At 42.7% G+C, this 21,494-nt stretch overlaps 1 protein-coding gene across 1 annotated transcript in view; it reads right to left on the reverse strand.

The window, feature by feature from the left end:
- Nucleotides 1–21,210, reverse strand: part of col18a1b (collagen type XVIII alpha 1 chain b) — a 73,552-nt gene extending 52,342 nt beyond the window's left edge. Inside the window, exon 1 of the mRNA XM_056233617.1 lies at nt 20,784–21,210. Coding sequence (XP_056089592.1) covers nt 20,784–21,078 — 295 coding nt within the window. The 5' untranslated portion in view covers nt 21,079–21,210. The remainder of the gene's footprint in view (nt 1–20,783) is intronic.
- Between the last annotated feature and the right edge of the window lie 284 nt (nt 21,211–21,494).

Raw genomic sequence — 21,494 nt, forward strand, 5'->3', positions numbered from 1 at the left:
TCGCTTTTGCTTTATACAAATGAACAAGCGCGCCGTTATTTGTTGCGTAATGCCAGGCATGTTCAAGTAAGCTAAGCCAGATATGCGCAGATTCTGCACAATACGCTGTGCCTGTATTTAATAGATCACAATGACTCACGAGTTGAGTATTTACATTAAATCTGAGCAGATTTAGCTTACATGAACTTCCCCAGCAAAGTGAGTTGGCGGGTGTTAATTTCAAACCCTGTTCGCAGGTATTTGGATGATAAACTGTTATTTATTATGTAAGCAAGGCTTTGTACTTCACTCATATCTCAATATCCACGTAAACAGCAGGGTAGGGTGGTGATCACTCTGACTGGCAAAGCATTACAGACCATTACGTCTCGGGTTACTTACTATACTGCGTCATAGTATTGACACTTTGGGAATGCTTCTGCGTGATTGTGTCTGAAGCATGTGTGTGAAATCAGTCCAATGGCGAAATGCAAGGTCACGGGTGGGTGACGTCATGACCAGGAAAGCATAAAAGCCCATCTGTAATGATCGGCGTTAGCTTCAAAGTAGCCAAAGCAATTCGATCACAGAGATGCAGGAAGTATGGCAGGGTGAAGCAGTGTCTCGTTCCCTTCGTTCCCTTCCCAGTCATAACCCAAGACATTCCCTTTTGAGGGAACTCGCGTTGCGTCATAGAACTGACGCTCTGGGAATGATAATGCCCAAACCGCCATGCTTATAAGTGCCTATCTGTGTGATTAGTGCGAGCACAACTAAGACATGAGCACCTGGGAACCTGTGGAAGAGTCCAAGTCCAAATCGTAAAACCTTACGAATGTGAGCGGAGAGGACTAGCCTGCCACATCACATACATATTGCAGAGACACCCCTGTAAGTAAGGTCTTAGAGGCCGCCATTCTAGTTGAGTGAGCTCTGACAGCCAAAGGTAAAGGCTGACCAGAAACCTCGCAGGCAAGAGAGATAGCCTCGACTATCCACTTGCTTAAAGTCTGCTTGGATGCTGGAAGTCCTTTCTTAGGCGACCCAAAGGAAACAAACAGCTAATCAGTTTTCCTCCACAGGGCAGTTCTGTGGACATAAGCGTACATCACTCTCACTGGATACACACGTTTCAGCTTCTCCTGGTCCTGATCTCTGAAAGGAGGCAAAGGGGCTGCAAAACTATAGATTATAAATTTATAATTGATATAAAAATGATAAATTATAGGCCACGGCACATCAACAATATCCCCATTGACCGCCACAAATAGATTTTCCCTTTGCCTTTAAATTTTTATTTTACTATTAAAAATGGGTAAAATCTTACTTCACTCTAGAGCTGCGCGCAGCATGTTGACTGGCTCAGCACCTCTCTCTCACATGACAGCGAACAAATTAAAACATGGGGGGATTTCTCAATATCAGGCCCGGCGTCAGATGGCAAAAATCTCGGTCAGTTTTTACTTTCATTTTCTGTAGTGAATAATTGACTGGTGTTTGAGACTTCATCACCGGCATAACTATTTTGCACATTGCTTGTGTGATATCCACTGGCTCGCCTTCATGGTTTAACAAACTAAGATCTAAAATTAAATCCAGAATCGGCTTCCTCTTCCGTAACAGGGCCTCCTTCACTCATGCGGCCAAACTTGCCTTGGCGAAAATGACTATCATTCCAATGCTGCTCAACATAACCACATATACCTCATCCTGTTTTACTTGACCCTATATTGCCTTGTGTCTCACTGTTTGTAAATTTGTAATTTGCACTCCTGTGTTTTGTATACTTATTATGTAACTCTATGTTGTCTTGCACATTTCTTGCCTTATCTTGGCCAGGTCGCCGTTGTAAATGAGAATTTGTTCTCAATCGGTCTACCTGGTAAAATACAGGTAAAAAAAAAAAAGGGTCTGGACCAGATGTTTAGGACAACATATCCTATCTAATTGTGAATGTGTTCTTAAACTTGTTTGATTATTCTTATGGCGTTTTCACACCTGAAAGTCTGCACCAAGGTCCGAACCAAAGTTCACGTTTTGATACATTTTATACTTTCAGAAAGTTTTGGTTTGGTTTCACACTGCAATTATGCGAGCGCACTAAAAAACTTTATGTGACATACTTGCGTCCTGTCGTCATCATCTATGTATGTGGGGTGCATCTTGACATTGATTGGTTTGTAAATGGACGTGCGTCTGACGTCAACGTGTTGTCAATTCGTTGGGTAACTTTGACAACATGAATGAACAGACGCATATCGTTGCAACTATATTGTTATTTTTATGGCATAATTACCTGCAGCAACAACTATACACAAGGCTAGTTCAATTTCGCCAAATGAACGTCCTCGTCGTGCGAACATTTTATCGTCGCCGGCAGGAAAGGAGGAGAAGACTGCAAGCAATCATGCGAGCTCTGGCACCTCCATTTGGGGAGAGACCAAGGTGAACTATTCAGGCTATGCGGGAACCACCGGAACTTCCTGTAAAAGGTCTGAAAGTCCGAACCATACAGAAATGCTTTCACACTAGAAATTAACCAAACCTTTGTTCAATTTGATTTGGACAAAGACTACCTCTTTTAGTCGGACCAAATTTCATCTGTTTGGTCGGGACCATTTTGATTCGGACCAAACTGAAAAGCCTGAAAGTCTGGACCAAACAAGGTAGGTGTGAAAGGGCCCTTAAAGGTGGAGCTGTCCTTCGAGGAGCCATTCATTGGCAAGACAACCTGCAACTGTGAAGCTGGCTTGGGACAGTGCAATCACCTAATAGGACTGCTCTACACACTGGCCCACTATATAAAAATGGGGTATGCATCTGTCCCCACAACTGCAAGCAAAACATCTCTACCTCAAGCCTGGCATGTTCCATCAAGGACACTAGGTCTCAGCCCAAGAGCAGTTAGCACTGTGACAGTATCCAAAGTTAAACCACCATTGGCTAATGCATTACCAAAGAAAAAAACAGCGCTCTACTGAGGGTATGGTCTCTAATTTGTCCTGTGCAACTTCCATTACCAAGTGCTGAATTTGCAGAGACTCTTCGTAGCAACCTGGCTACACTTGGCAGTAAGAGCCAGATGTTAATAATGGAAGAAAACTGTAAGCAGCCTGCTGATCTGGTCTCCACAGAATTTGGGGACCTTCCCCAGGGTTCTGTATTAACTTACCAAACTCAAAGTCCACTGTCCATTTTCAGTGAAAATGACCCTGAACTTCCTCTACCTCCACAGCCATGCTCATTTAGCACTGAAATAGATGATTTAGCACTCTAGATGATACTGAAACATTCTTCTATGGTGGCCTGGCTGTCACACTGTCTGATGCAAAGCATCTAGAAATGGAAACCAGAGGACGAAGCAGTAGCAAAACCTGGCATCAAGTACGAGCCAAACGCCTGACATCATCATCATTCAAAAGAATCTGCTCCAGGGTGAGAGACTTTGACAGTTTGGCAGCCAACATGAAGGAGAAACGGTTGACACAAACTAAAACAATGAAGAGCGGCCTTGAAATTGAGCCAGTCGCTGCTGCTGAATATAAGGAAATCACTGGCAATGAAGTCTACCCCTGCGGATTTAAAATTAACCCTCATGCCCCACATCTGGGGGCCTCACCTGATAGGAAAGTGCGTGACCTTAGTCCAGCACCAACCTATGGACTTCTGGAAATCAAGTGTCCAGACAAGGACAGTTTTAAAGACTGTGCATACTTGTACTGCAAGACCGATGGATCCTATGCTCTGAAGACAATCCATGAGTACTACTACCAGATGGTGGGACAGATGGGTATCACCGGTATGACATGGTGCGATTTCTTTGTCCGGTGCAAACAGGACCATCACCTGGAGCGGGTCCACTTCAACCCTGAAGATTGGGAAAACATGAAATCCAAACTTGACAGTTTCTTTTTTATATACTTCCTGCCTGCCTTGTGCAACAAAGGTACATGAAAACAGAATCTATTAAATGAAATGAAACACAGGAGCCCATGTTTAAAGACAGTGTTTTATTTTTCAGAGGTTTTGTGACAAGTGCTTTATATTTTATAATGTGTAAAGTTGTGACAAAGTTTGATTTCTTAAAGGAACACTCCACCGGTTTTTCATATTAAACTATGTTCCCTTTCGAGGGAACTCGCGATGCGTCACTTGACGCCTTGGGAACGCCCCCAGCGTGAATGCGTCTGAGCATCAATGTCAACTAGTCCAATGGAAAGAATGAGCGTCACGGGCGGGTGACGTCATGACCAGGAAGGGATAAAGGCTCACCCGGTGAAACGCGGCATTAGCTTCTGCGTCTCAGCAAGCGATCTGTGTTACTCTGTCTCTGTCTATTTATTGTTGTCTGTTACGATATTATTGGGAAGAGTTATGGCGAAACAACTTTACAAACTCTGTGCTTCTCCCTGCCCGCGTTATTTAACGGGTGGGGACACACACGAGCTTTGTGTAGTTTGTTTGGGAGTGGAGCATGCGGTATCAGCTTCCGAGGGGGCTGATTGCAACATTGTGAGAAGCTTTCGCTTCGCATGCTCCACTCCCGCCTGTCACTTTTCAAAGAAAGTGGCCAGGCTCGCGATCCTCGGGGTGCAGGACACGCGTCTGCCGAGGCAGCGCGGAGAATGCATTCCTGTGGATCGCGAATAGGATCTCGTTACGGGGTTGGAGACGGGTCCGCGGATCTTATCTCCTCCCTTTCCACGAGTGATCCAGTGCTCTCTCTCCGGTCTCGGAAGCCCGCGCTGCGGTCTCTTCCGCCCGGGGAGAGAAATCAATGCTTCAGTGCTCTACCTCCGAGGAGGTAGATGTGCTGGGCATTGAAAGTGTACACAATCATGGGGGAAGTGGATTTGCCATCTCTTCCCCAGCGTATGAGAATTATATATAGCCTATATATATATATATATATATATGATAGTTTATATATTATATATGAAATAAAGTGTATATATATAAAGAATGTATATAAAAAATATATATATATAATAATAAGCTGGTGGAGGTGTTTACTAAGGCTGTAGATAAATTAAATATTTAATGGCCAGCAGAAATAAGGGGGCACTCGTCCTTAAAATAAATTGAACGAGTTTCCTTCCCTCTATTTTTCCACCTCCATCACGGGGCCTTCCATTTTTCCCGATCTGCACAGCGAGCTGTCTAGATCATGGAAAAAGCCTTACTCATTTTTTAGCCCCACATTCATGTATATTCAAAAGATATTTGGGGGTTAAGAGAGTATGGCTATGGGACAATACCCCGGGTAGTACAGACACGTGCGAGCTATGTCTCCCGGTTCAGTATCGTCCCTGAAGGCGTCGGCTTCTCTCACTAAACCATTAAAGAAAACTATTTTTTAATCTAGTGGGAAAAGCATATATGGCAGTGGGTCTAGCACGAGCCTGCTTGCACACTATAGCAGTGCTGCAAGCATATCAGGCTGACCTGCTGTGGTATTTGGACAGAAGTGAGGGAGTTTGGCCCGATGGGGTTTGAGAACTCCGTCGGGCCTCAGATTTATCTCTCAGGGATGGCAGCCAAATAAATGTGGTCACTGAGAGACACCTCTGGCTCAATTTGATGGGAATCATGGAGAAAGATACAAGATAATCTCTCCCTCGCTATGTCCAACCCACTGGGGCTGCTGGGCGTGAGCAGCTCCAGCCGGCTAGTTTCTCATACACAACACAGCAGCCAAAGCCTTCAAAGCAGAAGCCGGATCCGAGGACCGTTCTTCATGCTGAGAAGGCTGCGGCTCAAAAGAAAAGGTCTGGCGCCACGGCGTCAGACCGGTGAGGGCAGCCCCAACCGGGGTGGAATGGTGTACACCTCATTATACGGTGCCCTTTCCATCTCTGTGCCCTCAGGGGACCGTTCTGCCAACCCCGCCACCCTTGGTGCTTCGGGGCGCAGCGTTCTCCAGCGAGTATCTGGCGCAGCGTCAACTCGACGTTGCGTCGGACTCGCGCCCTCTGAGGGGGGTTCGAAAACAGTCAGTTCGTGTGGTTCCTGCCAGTATGTTTCAGGTCCCCGAACTGGCTGTCTTTATTACACCAGAGGCCAGCCTCGAGGGGCTGGTTCCCTTGGTAGATTTTCTGGCAGCGTGGAAGCTTCTGCCAAATATATCTCTATGGGTAATGGTAATCTCTCTGGTAATGGAGCAAGGGGTAAGGCCCTGTTAGCAAAAAAAGCTATAGAGCAGGTGTACTCACCCGACATTGCGTCGGGTCTTTACAGTCGTTATCTCATTGTTCCAAAAAAGGATGGAGAGCAGCGTCACATACTAGATCTTCGTCTGTTGGAGTGTTTGGTGCTGGAACTCAAGTCCAAGATGCTGACACTCAAACAGATCGTGACTCAAATCAGATCTGAGGACTGGTTTGTCACGATAGATCTAAAAGACGTATACTTCCATATCTCCATCCTCCCTCAGCACAGGAGGTTCCTGAGGTTTTCTTTGGGGCAAAGAACACCAGTATCAGGAACTTCCTTTCGGTCTAGCTCTATCACCCCGCACGTTCACGAAGTGTATAGACGCAGCTCTGGCCCCGCCAGGCTGCAGTGTATACGCATTCTGAATTGCATAGATGACTGGCTGATTCTAGCGGAATCAGAACAGTTAGCGGTTCGGCACCGAGGTGTCGTTCTCGCTCATATGCAGATGTTGGGGTTGAGGCTCAATGCCAAGAAGAGTGTTCTTTCTCCAGTACAGAGAACCACTTTCCTTGGTGTGGTATGGGATTCAGTGACGATGCGGGCCAATCTATTGCCCGTTCGTGTAGCTGCTATCCTGACAGCCACCATAGAGCTAAAGCTAGGCCAGTCACGCACTGTAAAACAGTTCGAGAGACTGTTGGGTCTTGTGGCAGTAGCGTCCAACGGGATACCTTTTGGCCTGCTGTACATGAGACCTTTGCAGTGGTGGCGCAGGACCAGAGGGTTCTCCCCGAGGGGAAACCCACTTCGTATGATCAAGATCACGCGGCCGTGCCTTCGTGCCTTGGTTATATGGAGGAAACACTGGTTCTTAACCCAGGGTTCGGTGTTGGGAGCTCTTTGCCATCGAGTTGCTATCTCGACAGATGCTTCCCTCACCGGCTGGGGAGCGGTATTGGAAGGCCGCTCAGCTCAGGGCTTGGGAGGAGTCATCATCTCGCTTGGCACATGAATTGCCTAGAGATGATGGTCGTCTTCAATGCGTTGAGACATCTCCTCCCAGACCTGAGGGGCCATCATGTGTTGTTCTGAAACAGTGACTGTTAGGCCTCAGGGCAGCAGCGTTCAATGTGATACCCTTTGACCTGCTGTACGTGAGACCTTTACAGTGGTGGCTCAGGACCAGAGGGTTCTCCCTGAGGGGAAACCCACTCCGTACGATCAAGATCACGCGGCAGTATCCCCGCGCCTTGGTTATATGGAGGAAACTCTGGTTCTTGACCCACAGACAACACGGTGGTGGCCTATTATTTTGGTCCCTCAGGAAATTACGCTGTCTGAGGGCAGTGTATATTCCAGGGGGGCCAGAATATTGGAGCAGACACCCTGTCGAGGCAGGGGCTGAGGCCAGGGGACTCCACCCCGAGGCGGTGGAGCAAATATGGGAGTTTTATGGCCAGGCAGAAGTGGATTTGTTCTCGTCTCAGCATACGACGCACTGTCCACTCTGGTTATCCCTCACTCAACCAGTCCCCACGGGGCTGGTTGCTATGGTGCAGACGTGGCTGAGGCTACGTCTGTACGCATTTCCCCCTGTTGCTCTGCTCCCAGGAGTTCTGGAGTGATTCCGCCAGGATGGAATAAGCCTATTTAGTAGCACCACCCTGGCCGAGCTGAATTTGGTTTACGGACCTAATTTTTCTCCTCGACGGACCTCCCTTGGAGGTCCCGATCAGGAGAGACCTTCCGTCTCAGGCAGGGGATGCAATATTGCACCCCCGGCAGGGGATTTGGAAACTGTGGGTTTGGCCTCTGAGGGGGCCCAACTCATAGAGAGTGGTCTCTCAACCGAGGTTGTTGAGACCATTCTAAGCTCCAGAGCTCCCGCTACGAGGAAACTATATTCACTATTTCGAGAGTTTTTCACTTCTTGGTGTTACCAGCGTCAGTGGGATCCGGTTAACTGTTCAGTAAACACAGTATTCGAGTTTCTGCAAGAACGCTTTGTATCAGGTCTATGTCCATTCACGCTTAAGGTATACGTGGCGGCCATTGCGGCTTTCCACGCCCTGGTGGGTAGTACATTTTTGGGTCGAGACCCCCTGATCACTCGTTTCCTTCGTGGCACTTTGAGGCTGAGGCCTGCAACTTGCACTAGGGTGCTGGCTTGGGACCTTGCAATAGTTCTAGAAGGCCTATCTGGGGCTCCCTTCGAGCCCTTAGATTTGGTCTCAGAGAAGTTCCTTTCTTTTAAGACTATTTTCTGCTAGCTATTTCGTCCCTATTAGAGTCAGACCTTCAGGCCCTTTCGGTCCCCACCTGCCTTGAGTGCACCGGGGATGGCCAAGGCATTCTTACCCGAAACATGGATATGTTCCAAAGGTGCCTACCATTATTCCGAGGCCTATTGTGCTGCAGGTTTCTGTCCTCCTTTTACATCTGCGGACCAGGAAAGGCTGAACCTCTTGTGTCCAGTGCGAGCACTGGATACTTATGTTCATCGGACATCTTCAATGAGGAAGTCCGACCAGTTATTTATTTGCTTTGGATCACCTAAGAAGGGTCTTCCTGCTTCTAAACAGACGGTTAGTAAGTGGATAGTCGAGGCTATTTCACTTGCATACGAGTACTCTGACCATCCGTGTCCCTTGGTGGTCAGAGCTCACTCAACGAGGGGTATGGCGGCCTCTAAAGCCTTGTTATTTGGGGTTTCTCTCCAAGACGTTTGTGATGCGGCAGGCTGGTCTTCACCGCTCACATTCGTCAGGTTTTACAGTTTGGACCTGGATGCTGCCCCAGGTTCTCAGGTGCTTAGTGCTTAGTTCCAACAGACTGACACTCAGGTACTTGGAATTCTGGCGTTTTGGGTATTCTCGTTCCCAAGGCGTCAAGTGACGCATCGTGAGTTCCCTCGAAAGGGAACGTCTCAGGTTACTACTGTAACCATAGTTCCCTGAGAAAGGGAACGAGACGATGCGTCACCCTGCCATACTTCCTGCTTCCCTGTGATCGGCTTGCTTCGACTTTTTGAAGCTAATGCCGCGTTTCACCGGGTGAGCCTTTATCCCTTCCTGGTCATGACGTCACCCGCCCGTGACGCTCATTCTTTCCATTGGACTAGTTGACATTGATGCTCAGACGCATTCACGCTGGGGGCGTTCCCAAGGCGTCAAGTGACGCATCGTCTCGTTCCCTTTCTCAGGGAACTATGGTTACAGTAGTAACCTGAGACGTTATTCCCTTAACTAAGACGAGTTGATACATACCTCTCTCGTCTCAGTGCGTGCAATCAATCGCTCTGGCGCGCGGAGAAACTTTGATAGCACTTAGCTTAGCCCAGTTCATTCATTAGGAGCCCAACAGAGATGAAGTTAGAAGCGACACAGGATCCCTGATTCTCTTGTGATCTCCTTGTCAGATATCGAACCTGTATACAGGTCACTGACAAATGTGACTAAACCTGAGGGAGAGATGCCAACTAGGCCCTTAAATGTGGTGTTACCTTTGTAGTGAGAGTAGATTTCAGAGTTGAGAACTTTTGAACTAGGTCTCTGCACATGTATTTCTGTACAATCTAATATAACTCTTGTAAGTGGGAAAGTGCTTTGGAAACAAGGAGGCATAAGCTAGTTTACAGTTTCTCTCGAAGGCCAAATTGGAAGTGATCCTAACATGAAATATAGATAGTTTGCCCAGGTTACACAGACCCTGCACAGTTGACTGTGACACATCAAAGCGCACTGCAAGGTCCTGTTCAGGAAAACCTTGTCTAAGACGACAAAGAAATAGAAAAAACTGGTCAATGACGGCCAGTTTAGGAATGCTAAACCCCTGCCTTACAATTTCCCTGTCAGCTTGCCTTATTCGCTGTGCCTGACTCCACCCTACCATGTTTTCTGCAGTAGGCTGTAGGGCCATAAACACTGCTTTCAGTGTGTTGTAATCAGGAAAACCTGTGAAAAACATGATGTTCTTATCATCGCCTTAGCATCTTGAAAGGAGAAACTGCTTGGTTTGAAGACGTGCTATTAATTCTGCTTGATCGTTGATGATCTGGTGGGCTTCCTTAAGTTGCTCCTCCAGTGTCGGGGGCAGTTCAGCATAATCATGATCGGGGTGTGGAGGGGCCGTCTCTGCACTGCAAGGGCAAGAAAATATTGAGGGACATAATTTTAGGAGAGCAAATTTTAAACTAGTGATCAATCTCCCATCTGAGGCCAGTCAATTGCAAAACAATGCTTTTCTCTTAAAAGTGATATTTCCCTAAATAGAACAGGTCAGTAGCAGTCACCTCCAACATAAGCTGCTCTGGAAATCTGCTGTCACCACCAACAATATATAGAATAATATTAGTTTTTTAACACTTAGTATTGTTTACTGCAACGACATATTACTTCTTTAAAGGTTAGATCACATACAGAATGAAATATATCTGGGTACAATATGTATCATTTTCATGTTTTAGCTTTTCAAAAGGATTAAGTGGTAACTACAGAGGAGTGTACTACAAAGTGAGGTTATTGGGTTAGCTAGGTATGTTGAGCCAAAAGCCAGAATTTTTTATGTCACAAAGGGAGCTCTCTTAACCTGGCTATATCACCAACTTATGCTGCACATTAACACTTTACATTTTACACAGGATATCATCCCCAAACTAAAAGAAAACCGAAGGCTCAGCAACTACAAATCACTATGGTCTATGCTTGGTCCTGATTTGCTGCCATGTCTATTTTACACTTTGCAGCTAATAGAACACCGATTAGAAAAACTGATTCGTCTACTGTATTTTATCACAGATAATATTAAATCAATACAATTAATTTCACTTTGATTTGGCCAAAAACTAAAGTGATTTTCATGTAACCATTACTATGGGAAAGTGTCAGACCTAAATGCAATTCTTGAGTATAATGTTTAAATCCGGTAGGCCTTAATGCCGGTGTCGTGCCGAAAAGTGAAGGTCTGCCGAAAATTGATTGCATTATTTAAGTAGAGTCTTCATCATTTTGTTGTAAGTAGAATACTGCATTTTATGGGTTGTTTTAGACATTTAAAGGTACTTTAACAGGTCAAAAGGGCTGGATTGGTTGGTACACAGCAGGTAAAATAATGCAGAGTCATAAGGATAATTGCAAAAGAGGCTCATGTCTTCAAGTCATGTTATTATAGGATACAGTCTGTTTTCCAAATACAAACGCGTATTCCATCGGCAACAACAGGCTTAAATTATTTCCTATAATCATGTAAATGTCATTTACATAGCAAAACTGATTAAGCTATAAACACTTATTATATCACTTTTTCGGCACGACACCTGTAAGATGCTCAGTTGTTAAATAAACGGCACTGAGAGTGTATTGGGTCGATAGCTACTGTATTTTCTCCCAGCATTCCTCTGATCCTAGCAATCAGATAGTAGTAGGGGAAAAAATTATGTTCAGAGATACACGTCACTTACCTTAACTCATTGGAATTTACATCAACCTGCAGGACATCCTCTTCAACAACTGCAGTGGTTGCATGACTGGAAAGCAGTACTACTGAAACTTAGTCACATGAAAAGAGGTCTTAAAAACATTATGGACTAAGAATGTAACTGCACAGAAAAATACCTTGTAGTTCCTCTGACGATAGACCTCCTTGCAGGCCTGTCAGTCCAGGCAAACAATGTTGGAACAGCACCCTTCTTCAACTTTCGTATGCCAACCAGGGTCCTCAAAAAAGAATCTTCTGTGAAGTGATCTGAACATACTTTTGTGTCCACGTGGATCTGTAACGTTAGATATTAATTGGATGTTACTGTTTATAGTTGTTTGTTTAACTTGGTCTAGATTAGCAATGGTTATCATAAACAGGCACAGGTCACGTCTTGTTTATATTCTGCTGTAAGACACGGCTAGCCACAGCAGGACGTTAGCTGACCAGGCTCGCTCGTTATAACTTAAAAATGACCGGTTCGTGTCTAATCAAGCCATATCTATTTAGCCAGAAGGCTTAGCTAGCGATCTCTATGCTAGTTAATGTAAATATGGCTAACGTTAGCGTAGTTTGCATCGTAAGTTAATGTTAATATCTTACCTTGAAATGGCGACCGGGATCTCTTCTTATTTTGTGAATCCATTCACGACAAAGTACAAGATCTTTGGGGAAACGATGGAAGGTTTGACCTGTATATGATTTCTTTCTTTTGGAAGAAGTACATTTGGGAACACAACAATGCGGCGACATTGTAGGTAACGTTATGACAGTAGTTAGCCTACAGAGGGCCAACGTTACTTCCATACCCCACAGCCTCGTTTTGGTTTAAGATGGTGACGTAGGGGAGTAAGGCAAATAAGATCAGTGTCATTACAATAAGCAAATGTATTCTAAAGTTATTAGCATGTTTGGAAATTTTGTTATAACTTTTTTACCACAACGTGGTGCTGCCCCGAAACATTTTGAGTAACCTCAAGGCATGGTGCCGATGAAATATCGATTTTCTTAGGGGTACACCAATGCATTCGTAAAGTGTAGCATTTAATATCATGATATTAGATTGTAATTAATGGCAATATCCTTATTTTGTTACATTGTAGTGCCATTAAAGGGGTCATATACAAGTACATGCACTTTTTCAAGTTGATTGTACTGAAATGTGTGTTGGCAGTGCCTGTACACAACCATCATATAACGATAAAAATCCATCCAGTGTTTTTGTTTTAATCTCCTTATATGTTTTCCCCTGCCTCAAATCGAGCCGTTCGACCGTGTGACGTCACACGGTCGGACGCCCCTCCCGTGATTGTTGAATGACAGCATCGTTTCAACACAGACCCGCCCTCGCTCGTGAGCCAGCTGTCAATCATAGTCTGCGTGGACCGGCGCGGTCATTGTTGATATGCTGGAGCACTGTCTATGAGCAGAATGGCGTCTAAGCGATTGTGGTGTTCTGTTCTTGGGTGCAATAAGGAACCCAGCAGTTATTTTAATGTTCCTAAATCCGAACCGCTGAAGACGCAGTGGCTGAGTTTGTTTTCGAAGGGAATATTCCCCACGAGCAACGTCAATGCTTTCATGTTTGCGCGAATCATTTCTCACCAGACTGCTTTATAAACGAGGGTCAATATAAAGCTGGTTTTGCTAAGAAGCTGCTCCTGAATAAAGGATCGGTACCAGCTGTTCGTGTTTCTGCAGAACCTCTAGAACAACTGAAGTGAGTGTAACGTTTTATTAACCTTTATATTAATATTTATATCTTTGCAAATTGCTAGCTGCACGCTTCACGATGAATGCGTCTAAGGTTTACACTCAGGGTACATTACGGCATGTTTTCTATGTACGACGTTCTCAATATAATTCATAATCCCACGTTTATACTGAACAACGCGTTATGGTTACTGTGTTATAAACGTGTACGCAGAACAGAGGGGCGGAGTGAGCACAGCTCATGATCATTTAAAGGCATATGCACTGAAACGGCGTGCTGAAAACAGAGCTGTTTTTGACCAGGTAAAATAACTGTTTTCTTACAATATTAATGATAATTTTTAATTAAAGTATATTACAAACTTTTAATTTAGACCCTAAAGAATCATATTAGCTTGTACAAAAATGGCATTATATGACCCCTTTAAGAGGCACAATCCCACCAATTTGTTTATGTGTCCTCAGAGTGAGCCCATACATATGTGTGTCAAATTTGGTGAAAATATCTCATTTCGTTTTGGAGTTAAAGCCATTTATATGTATAAACACATAGAAAATAACTCACACCTGACTTTGTTTGCATTTTCTTGCTACTTACAGAGATGTATAAAGTACTAGAGACACAGACTTGAGTAAAAGTACAAGTGCTCTATCAAAAAAGTGACTTGAGTAGAAGTTGAAGTGCTCTTTAAGCACCCTACTTAAGTGGAAGTACTAAAGTATTCAATTTTTTTTTTACTTAAGTATTGCAAGTAGTTTAAAAAAAGATTTACTACTCAAGTACTGAAAGTAAAAGTACAAGTATTGTATTATGTAGTAAAGCATCTCACCCTTCTCCCTGCTTGTGCCTTTTTCTCCACAGCTTATTAGGTATTTATCTGCATGTTACAGCAATATCTGAAAGCTTTTTTATTTCAGGGAGTTCCTGGAATGTCACATGATATGGCTCTTCTTCATGTGTTCCATATATGGACTAATGTGCACAGGGCGCCCTCGGACTGCCAGTATGGATTGAAAATACAGTATATCAGAGTATCCAAAGCTCATAATGATTACATCGGCCCATTTTGGGTATAAATTCAATAAATATTATTCCTCTCTAAAGACATCTGACGTAAATCTATGAAAATCTATCAATATTTAACTGCACAAGCTAAAAGCCCTGAGGGACATTGTTTGGTCAAGCGCTTTCATGACGACTACACGCGAGGTTTTTTTTTTAATGGGAGCGGCTGACGCTCATAATTCATATTAAAGGTATCGACTCATTTTATCATTACACCTGACACAAATTAAGAAATAACTGTCACTATAAGTTTCTCAGAATAAAATAGTGGTCAAATACTAAACCTTGAGTCTGATATCTTTTTAATGATGTATAGTTTGTCAAGGTATTAACATTAAATTTAATAGTAACTTTGAACTATTAAAAACAAAGAACGATTCAGTGCGTCTGCGTCCTCGCACATTCTATATGAATTATCTTTCACTCCAACAAATGAAAACACCGCCACCGGCGCCACGATCACTCGAAGTTGAAGGTGGTGTTTCTGGTTCTTCCATCTCGAAAAAAACTAACAAATCTCAAGTGTTCTCAATGGAGGCAGGCAGCAGATCGAGAGGCAGAATGGGAGTACGAGCGCGCGCGCTCTTCTTGATCGCTTGTCTCGCTCAATGATGAGCCAGCTTCATCAAACCTGTTGACAGAGCCATCTACCACTCTGGCAGTGATTATGTGGGTTTGGAATGATTCGTAACATTTTTATAATTGTAACGAGTAACGACGCAGCACATAAAAAATTTATCGGAGTAGAAGTATTAAACTCATCGAAAATATGTACTGAAGTAAAAGTGGAAGTAGGAGAAAAAATAATACTCTAGTAGAGTACAGATACAGCCTTTTAGTACTTACGTACAGTAGTGAAGTAGTTCTACTTCGTTACTATACATCTCTGGCTACTTATTATTAATATTTTGACATTTGGGCATACATGTTTAGCCAACGACCTATGTTTTGTCCCGATTTCGTCTCGATCGGTCTAAAAGTTTAAAAGATATTGACAAATGTTTTTTAAGCTCTAAATCACAACGCTACACAAACCGTACGACAAAACCTAGCATGTTTGGTATCATTGGACTCAGCAAGGATTCAGGAATCCAAGGAGATGATTACCTTGAAAATAAGTCAATCACACCCAGAGTTATAAGCATTTGGTTCGAAACTTCTCAGGCTCCTTCAGGACATCGTACTGATGACCCATACAGAGTTTCGTAACGTTACGTTCATGCGTTCATAAAATACAGCATTTTGTAGCAAAATTAAAAATGGCTGATGCCTAAAATGGTAGATGTGAAAAAAAAAAAAAAAAAAAAAAGTTAATTGGTAAAAAATACGTTTTTCGTATCTCCAGACCAGTAGGTGACGCTGCACCAAAACGCAGCATGTCGCATCAGGTCATGCTTGTGAGGACATGTACCAAGTTTGGTCTGAATACGATAAAGCATTGGGGAAATACAGTCTTAAGTCTGTTTTTGTAACCACTACGTAAAATTAGTTTGCTCCGTATTCGAGAACGGTTCGAGAACGAATCAACTTGAATTCCTTTTTGTCGGCATGGTCTGAAGATGATCTGGTTAAATTTTCATGAAAATCAGAGCAAAGGCCTAGGAGGAGTTTTAAAAAGTAGGTTTATCAGAAAATTCTAATTCAAATTGAGCCAAGGAATCAGAGGAAATAAGAATTTTGTTTCTAGCCCTTACAGTTCAAAAGTTATTAGCATAAACATGAGTGAAACTTTGGACAGTTGGTGGCACTAGAGGGGTTGAGTTAGAGACTCCAAATTTGCTATGGTGATATGGTCAGACTGTCCTCTATCAGTCTGACAAATTTCATAACTTTCCCACAAGTGGTTCTATGGGCTGTCATAGACTTCTGTGGCGAAAGAAGAAGCGGAAGAATAAATATAGCTGCAAGTAGCAACAGCAGTGTAGAGCAGGAAGAGCAAAAACAGCAGAAATTGAACATAAATGAAAAAACAGCTGGTTCAGAAGTACAGGTGAAAATTAACTCAAAATGAACAGAAGTTCAGATGAGAATGAACACAGAATGAACAAAACATACTTATTTCTAATCCAAGAGAAAAAAAGATTAGTACAACACTTGAATAATAAAGGAATCAAAATGACACAATATTGCACACAATTTTTCTAAAGTCGTCCCACACGGTACTTGAACCCACTATCTCTGTTTCAGATGCCTGTCACTTATTTCGTTGCACCACTGGGAAGACGTGCATTTACCATTACAAGATGCCGATGTTCCATAGTTTAAGTGAGAATCAACTCAAAATTAAGAATTTTTATATGGCCCACGTGTCTTATTTATTGAGCTCCTTTTCAGAGAGACACCATGTCTAGAACTGAAGAAACTTTTGCTTCATGCCACACATGTTTCGAACCCACGACCTGAATGGTTCGGGGCTCGTGGCACGTGGTTTAGCAGCTTGCGCCACTCAGTTGACGCTGACTTACCAAACTGCAGAGGAGAGGCTTCAGTGTAAGAATTAACACACAAAAGCATGTTAACCAGATTAGGTTATCTTATTAGGTTATCTCAGATATCTTAATGCTAATGTAGCTTATGGTTAACCTGATAGCTAAAGAGCCACAATGCATTCATAAAGTTTAGCATTTAATATTATGATATTATATTGTAATTAATGGCAATGTCCTTATTTTGTTCAATTATAGCGCCACCAAGTTTTATGTGTTCTCAGAGTGAGCGCAGCCCATACATGTGTGTCAAATTTGGTGAAAATATCTCATTTTGTTTTAGAGTTATAGACATTTATATGTATGAGAGCATAAAAAATTACCCATGGGCGACCTTGATTGGATTTTTTTGCCACTTACTATCAAAATATTGACATTTGGGTATTAGTATATTGCCAACGACCTATGTTTTCGAACTTCCCACAGTGGTTTAGTCTCGATTGGTCTAACGGTTTCGAAGATATTGGCAAATGTTTTTTAGGCGCTAATTTACAACATTATGCTAACCATAAGGTGAAACCTAGCATGTTTGGTATTGGTTAGACTCTGCACGGATTCAGGAATGTAAGGAGATGACTCCAGTGAAAATAAGTCAATCAAATCCAAAGTTATAAACATGTAAATATTTGGTCCGAAACGTGCCGATGACCCATACCAAGTTTTGTAACGTTATGAATGAAATTTCATAACTTTCCCGCAAGCGGTTCTATAGGCTGCCATGGACTTCCATAATGAATAATAAGAAGAAGAAGAACGCCAACAATTTCAAGAGGTGCCTGCATGGGCACTTTCAGTGCTTGGCCCCTAATAATAAGAACGCCAACGATTTCAAGAGGTGCCTACGCACTTTCAGTGCTTGGCCCCTAATAATTTAAAGCAGCCTTCTGGTCAGTTTTCATTCTGGACTACTTAAAAAATCTATGCATAAAGAAATTTTTGTCAAGAAACATGTGCAGTACTACAACTATTATGAACATGCTGATGAATAAATCATCCCTTGGGCACTAGTGTCATTGGCCAACTGTTCCAGACTGTCTTCCACATGTGTATCCTTCAGCTGTGATAGGCCTAGATCATGACTAAATACCCACATTAAACACATTAAAGTTTAGTAATATTGTACAAAAAAATAACAAACATTCGACACTATTAACACTGAAAACTTTTAAAAATGCAAATATCCTTAAAAAAAAAAAGCATTGTCAACCTAGTTTTTCTTTAAATTGTTCTGTCAGGAAACTTCTTTGTAAGGTAAAATTGTTGCTTAATGGTCGTAAATCCACAGACCACTGACAGCTGGGTGGGTAATTGGGAGTTAAATGCATGAGGTGGTAACCGGAGGATCCTGTTAACTGATACCTCATGGACTCTCAAGAGACCAAATTAAGATAAACTTTCCCTTCAAAAAATGCTCTGAGCCCCTGCTTCCCAGGAGATAAGACAAAGAGTTACTCAAGAAAATTACCAGCATGAAACAGCTGGCACTACCAATTATTATAATTCAGCACCCTTTAAAAACTGTTGGACAAATCATACTGATGAATTTATTTTTGAGGGTAAATAAAGGAAAACTAGCACACTGAATGCAAAGTGACCTTAAAAAAATGCACTGAAACAAAGTAATCTTGTTAAATTATGAAGCCTGGATGCAGTGCTAGATGTGGGGGAAAAAAGAAGAGAAAACTCTTACATCATGGTCTGCACGATAATCTTTAATATGTTTTTTTGGCAGTTGCTTGCCTCTGAGAACTCTGGGATTTTCATGGTGCTATCAACAAGACCACAGTGCTAGATCAGAGCAATAACCTTTTTAATTGCCATCATACTGCAATGCCAGTGCTGGTCATAAACATGCAAGGTCATTAAATGATCAAGGCAGACTTTGTGTCAGATGAGAATTGCTCTCCCCTCACAACAGATCTTCACAACTGTCTTCACAATGAATCCTTTTTTCTATCAAACTCTTAACGCTTTTTGCACATCATTCAAAAAGTCCCTCACAGCTAAAAATAAAGGCACTTGAGTTTGGTCATAGAGTGCCCAGTATCCAGTCATTTTCAGAGAGAATCTTGTTATACCCAGAATGCAAAGAAAGTTACTTCCTTTTTTAAAAACATAGACACACAATAATCTGATTTTTAGTCCAAGCATGGCTGAGGTCTACCAAACATGGCTGAGGTCTTATCTGTATAAGAGACAAACTTGTTCCTTAAGAAGGAACTTGCACACACAGTAATTAGCATACTAAACCAAACCATCTCCATATACGAGTTTTCCACACAATGATTTTCTCCTGTATTAGTAACTTTCTTTAAACAAACATGCGCAGCAAGATCTCCAAGTGGAGTCAAGTGTGCCACTCTCGAAACTAGTCGAATTACAATAAACTTTTATATAAGCCTTTACTATACATGATCAACTTGGATTTTGTGTAGAATCACAGAACTAGCTTCAACACACTTAATGGACCCATTTTGTATTAAGTGCCTTTCACTATGTACTAACACTTAAATTAATAATTTGATACAATTCCCTTATTCTGTACATAATTTTTTTTTTCATTTTATTTATATTTTAAAAATACCTGCATGTAATTACAGTTGTAACTAATTTCTGTAATGACATCTATTACTTTGTTGACCCTTCCCTTATCCCTAACCATACCACCAAACTTACCCAAACCTTACCCCTATCCCACCTCAATAGCAGCAAGTGTTTTGCAAAACAGCACGAACAGAATAAGTACACCTGGGTGATTTGTTTTTCATGTAAGTACATAGAAAAAAGACATCTAATATAAAATGTGACCCACTTAATTTTGTATTGTAGCGCACTACTTATTCTGTTTTTTAATAATAACAAATGTAGACCGCCAGGATTCTTTTTTTCCCACAATCTTGTAGTTTATTTTATACTAAATTTTATATTTAAGTGCAAATGTACCGATGAATCATAATGTCTGTTTGAAAAGGTTTGCGCACAGGTTTTACATACAAATATGAGCTATGGGTCAAACAGAACTCTGAATTTAACGTTGAGAATGTAAAAAGAATGATAATGTAATTAGTATTCATGCATGCACATAATTTTAATGGATTCACATTGAGCCACGCATGCAGGTGCAGACCTCACATCACAGCAGATGTGCATGGGTGCAAACTCTCCGCTGGTTAGCATATCCCTAAATGTTGGTCTAATCCCTGGCAAAGCAGTAGCAGAGCAACCGCTGGCAGACAGGAAGTGACCTGTGCCTTTCACGGTAGATAGCACACTCATAAATAACACATACCAACAAGCAAGCAGCACAAGTTTAAGATGCATCCCAGTTTTACCTTTGTGGTTACTAACGGTTATGCATGGCTGACTAGGCTCTGGTCCCTCTGGGAGGGTGTGGCAGGCCACAGGCAGGCCCCTCTCCTGTAGGACTGTCCAGCAGCTGTCCAGCAGCACCTCACAGAATGTCCTGCAGGGTAGCAGGACTAACCCAGAATTTTCAGAGGGCTGATGGCATCTTGGTGCCAGTAGTAGGCAAAAAAACCATTCCAAACCATGGTGGCAGCCTGAACGCAGGAGCCAATCCCATTCATTCAATACAGCTACCACATCCTCTGCACGAGTGTGGTTAAAAAAATTAGGTAGAGAAAATTTTACTTCACCATGAGATATACAGAAAGGCCAGTCAGGGCCTCTTGGTAAGCAGTTTGTGGAATCCTTAGGGAAAGCGGTGGTACTAATTATGCTAATCCTGCTGTCAGTAACCCACGTCCCTTTAAGGTTGGTTGTTTTTTTGCCTTCCTGAGCCAAATCCAAAGTGGGCCCTGAGCCTAAGCCAGACCCACTGGCATCACCTGAGGAACCTTTGACATTTATTTCATGTTTGACTTTCTCTGATAAATACTTATCATTACCCCTTTTCGAATGGCCATCCTTCGAGGAGATACCAGGTGTCCAGGTGACAGCACTATTCCATTTCACAGTTGGGTTCTCGTCCCAGTTCTGCACAAATCCTTGGATCCCTCTGGCTACATCTATGATATCTGAACCTACATCACCAATGTCCTTGTCCTCACTGGTCGTTCCACTGGCAGAACTGTCTTTGTCCACTGTGGGGCCCTCTGTGACACCTTGACTGGTCCACCAAAAGGCATTAAGAGGACCCATGTCCAGAATCAACAGGAGAGTCAAGCCCCAGCTGAACCTCATCTTTGTACATACACTAGTTCTTCCGCTGCACAAGTCATTCAGAATATGCTATCAGGTGTGTCTTGCAAAAGTAGCCAAAGCAATACTGCAATGCAAGATGAGCTATCCTTTCCTTCTCTTAGCTCATTGTGATAGAGGGAGAGAGAGACAGAAGGCGTGTTCTTTTTAATAGTTGAACCTCATTGGCCACTTCTACTTGCCCTCCAAAATGTGAGTAACACTCAATATCCTTTTGTGTCCCAATGGACAACGCTCCAAGAACACAGATGTCTAGCCCATGTGCAGCTCAGTTTTACTAATGCTCCTCTTTTGAGAATAGAATCCATGTATGGAGTGTGCTTGTTTGCTTGTAACTTACCTAATTTGGTTACTTTTTAATTTTCATGAATGATTGTCCATCAAATTAACAATTAATC

This window comes from Rhinichthys klamathensis, unplaced genomic scaffold (assembly GCF_029890125.1).
Source record: "Rhinichthys klamathensis goyatoka isolate OS25496 unplaced genomic scaffold, OSU_Roscu_1.1 h1tg000372l_1, whole genome shotgun sequence".
NCBI lineage: Eukaryota > Metazoa > Chordata > Actinopteri > Cypriniformes > Leuciscidae > Rhinichthys > Rhinichthys klamathensis.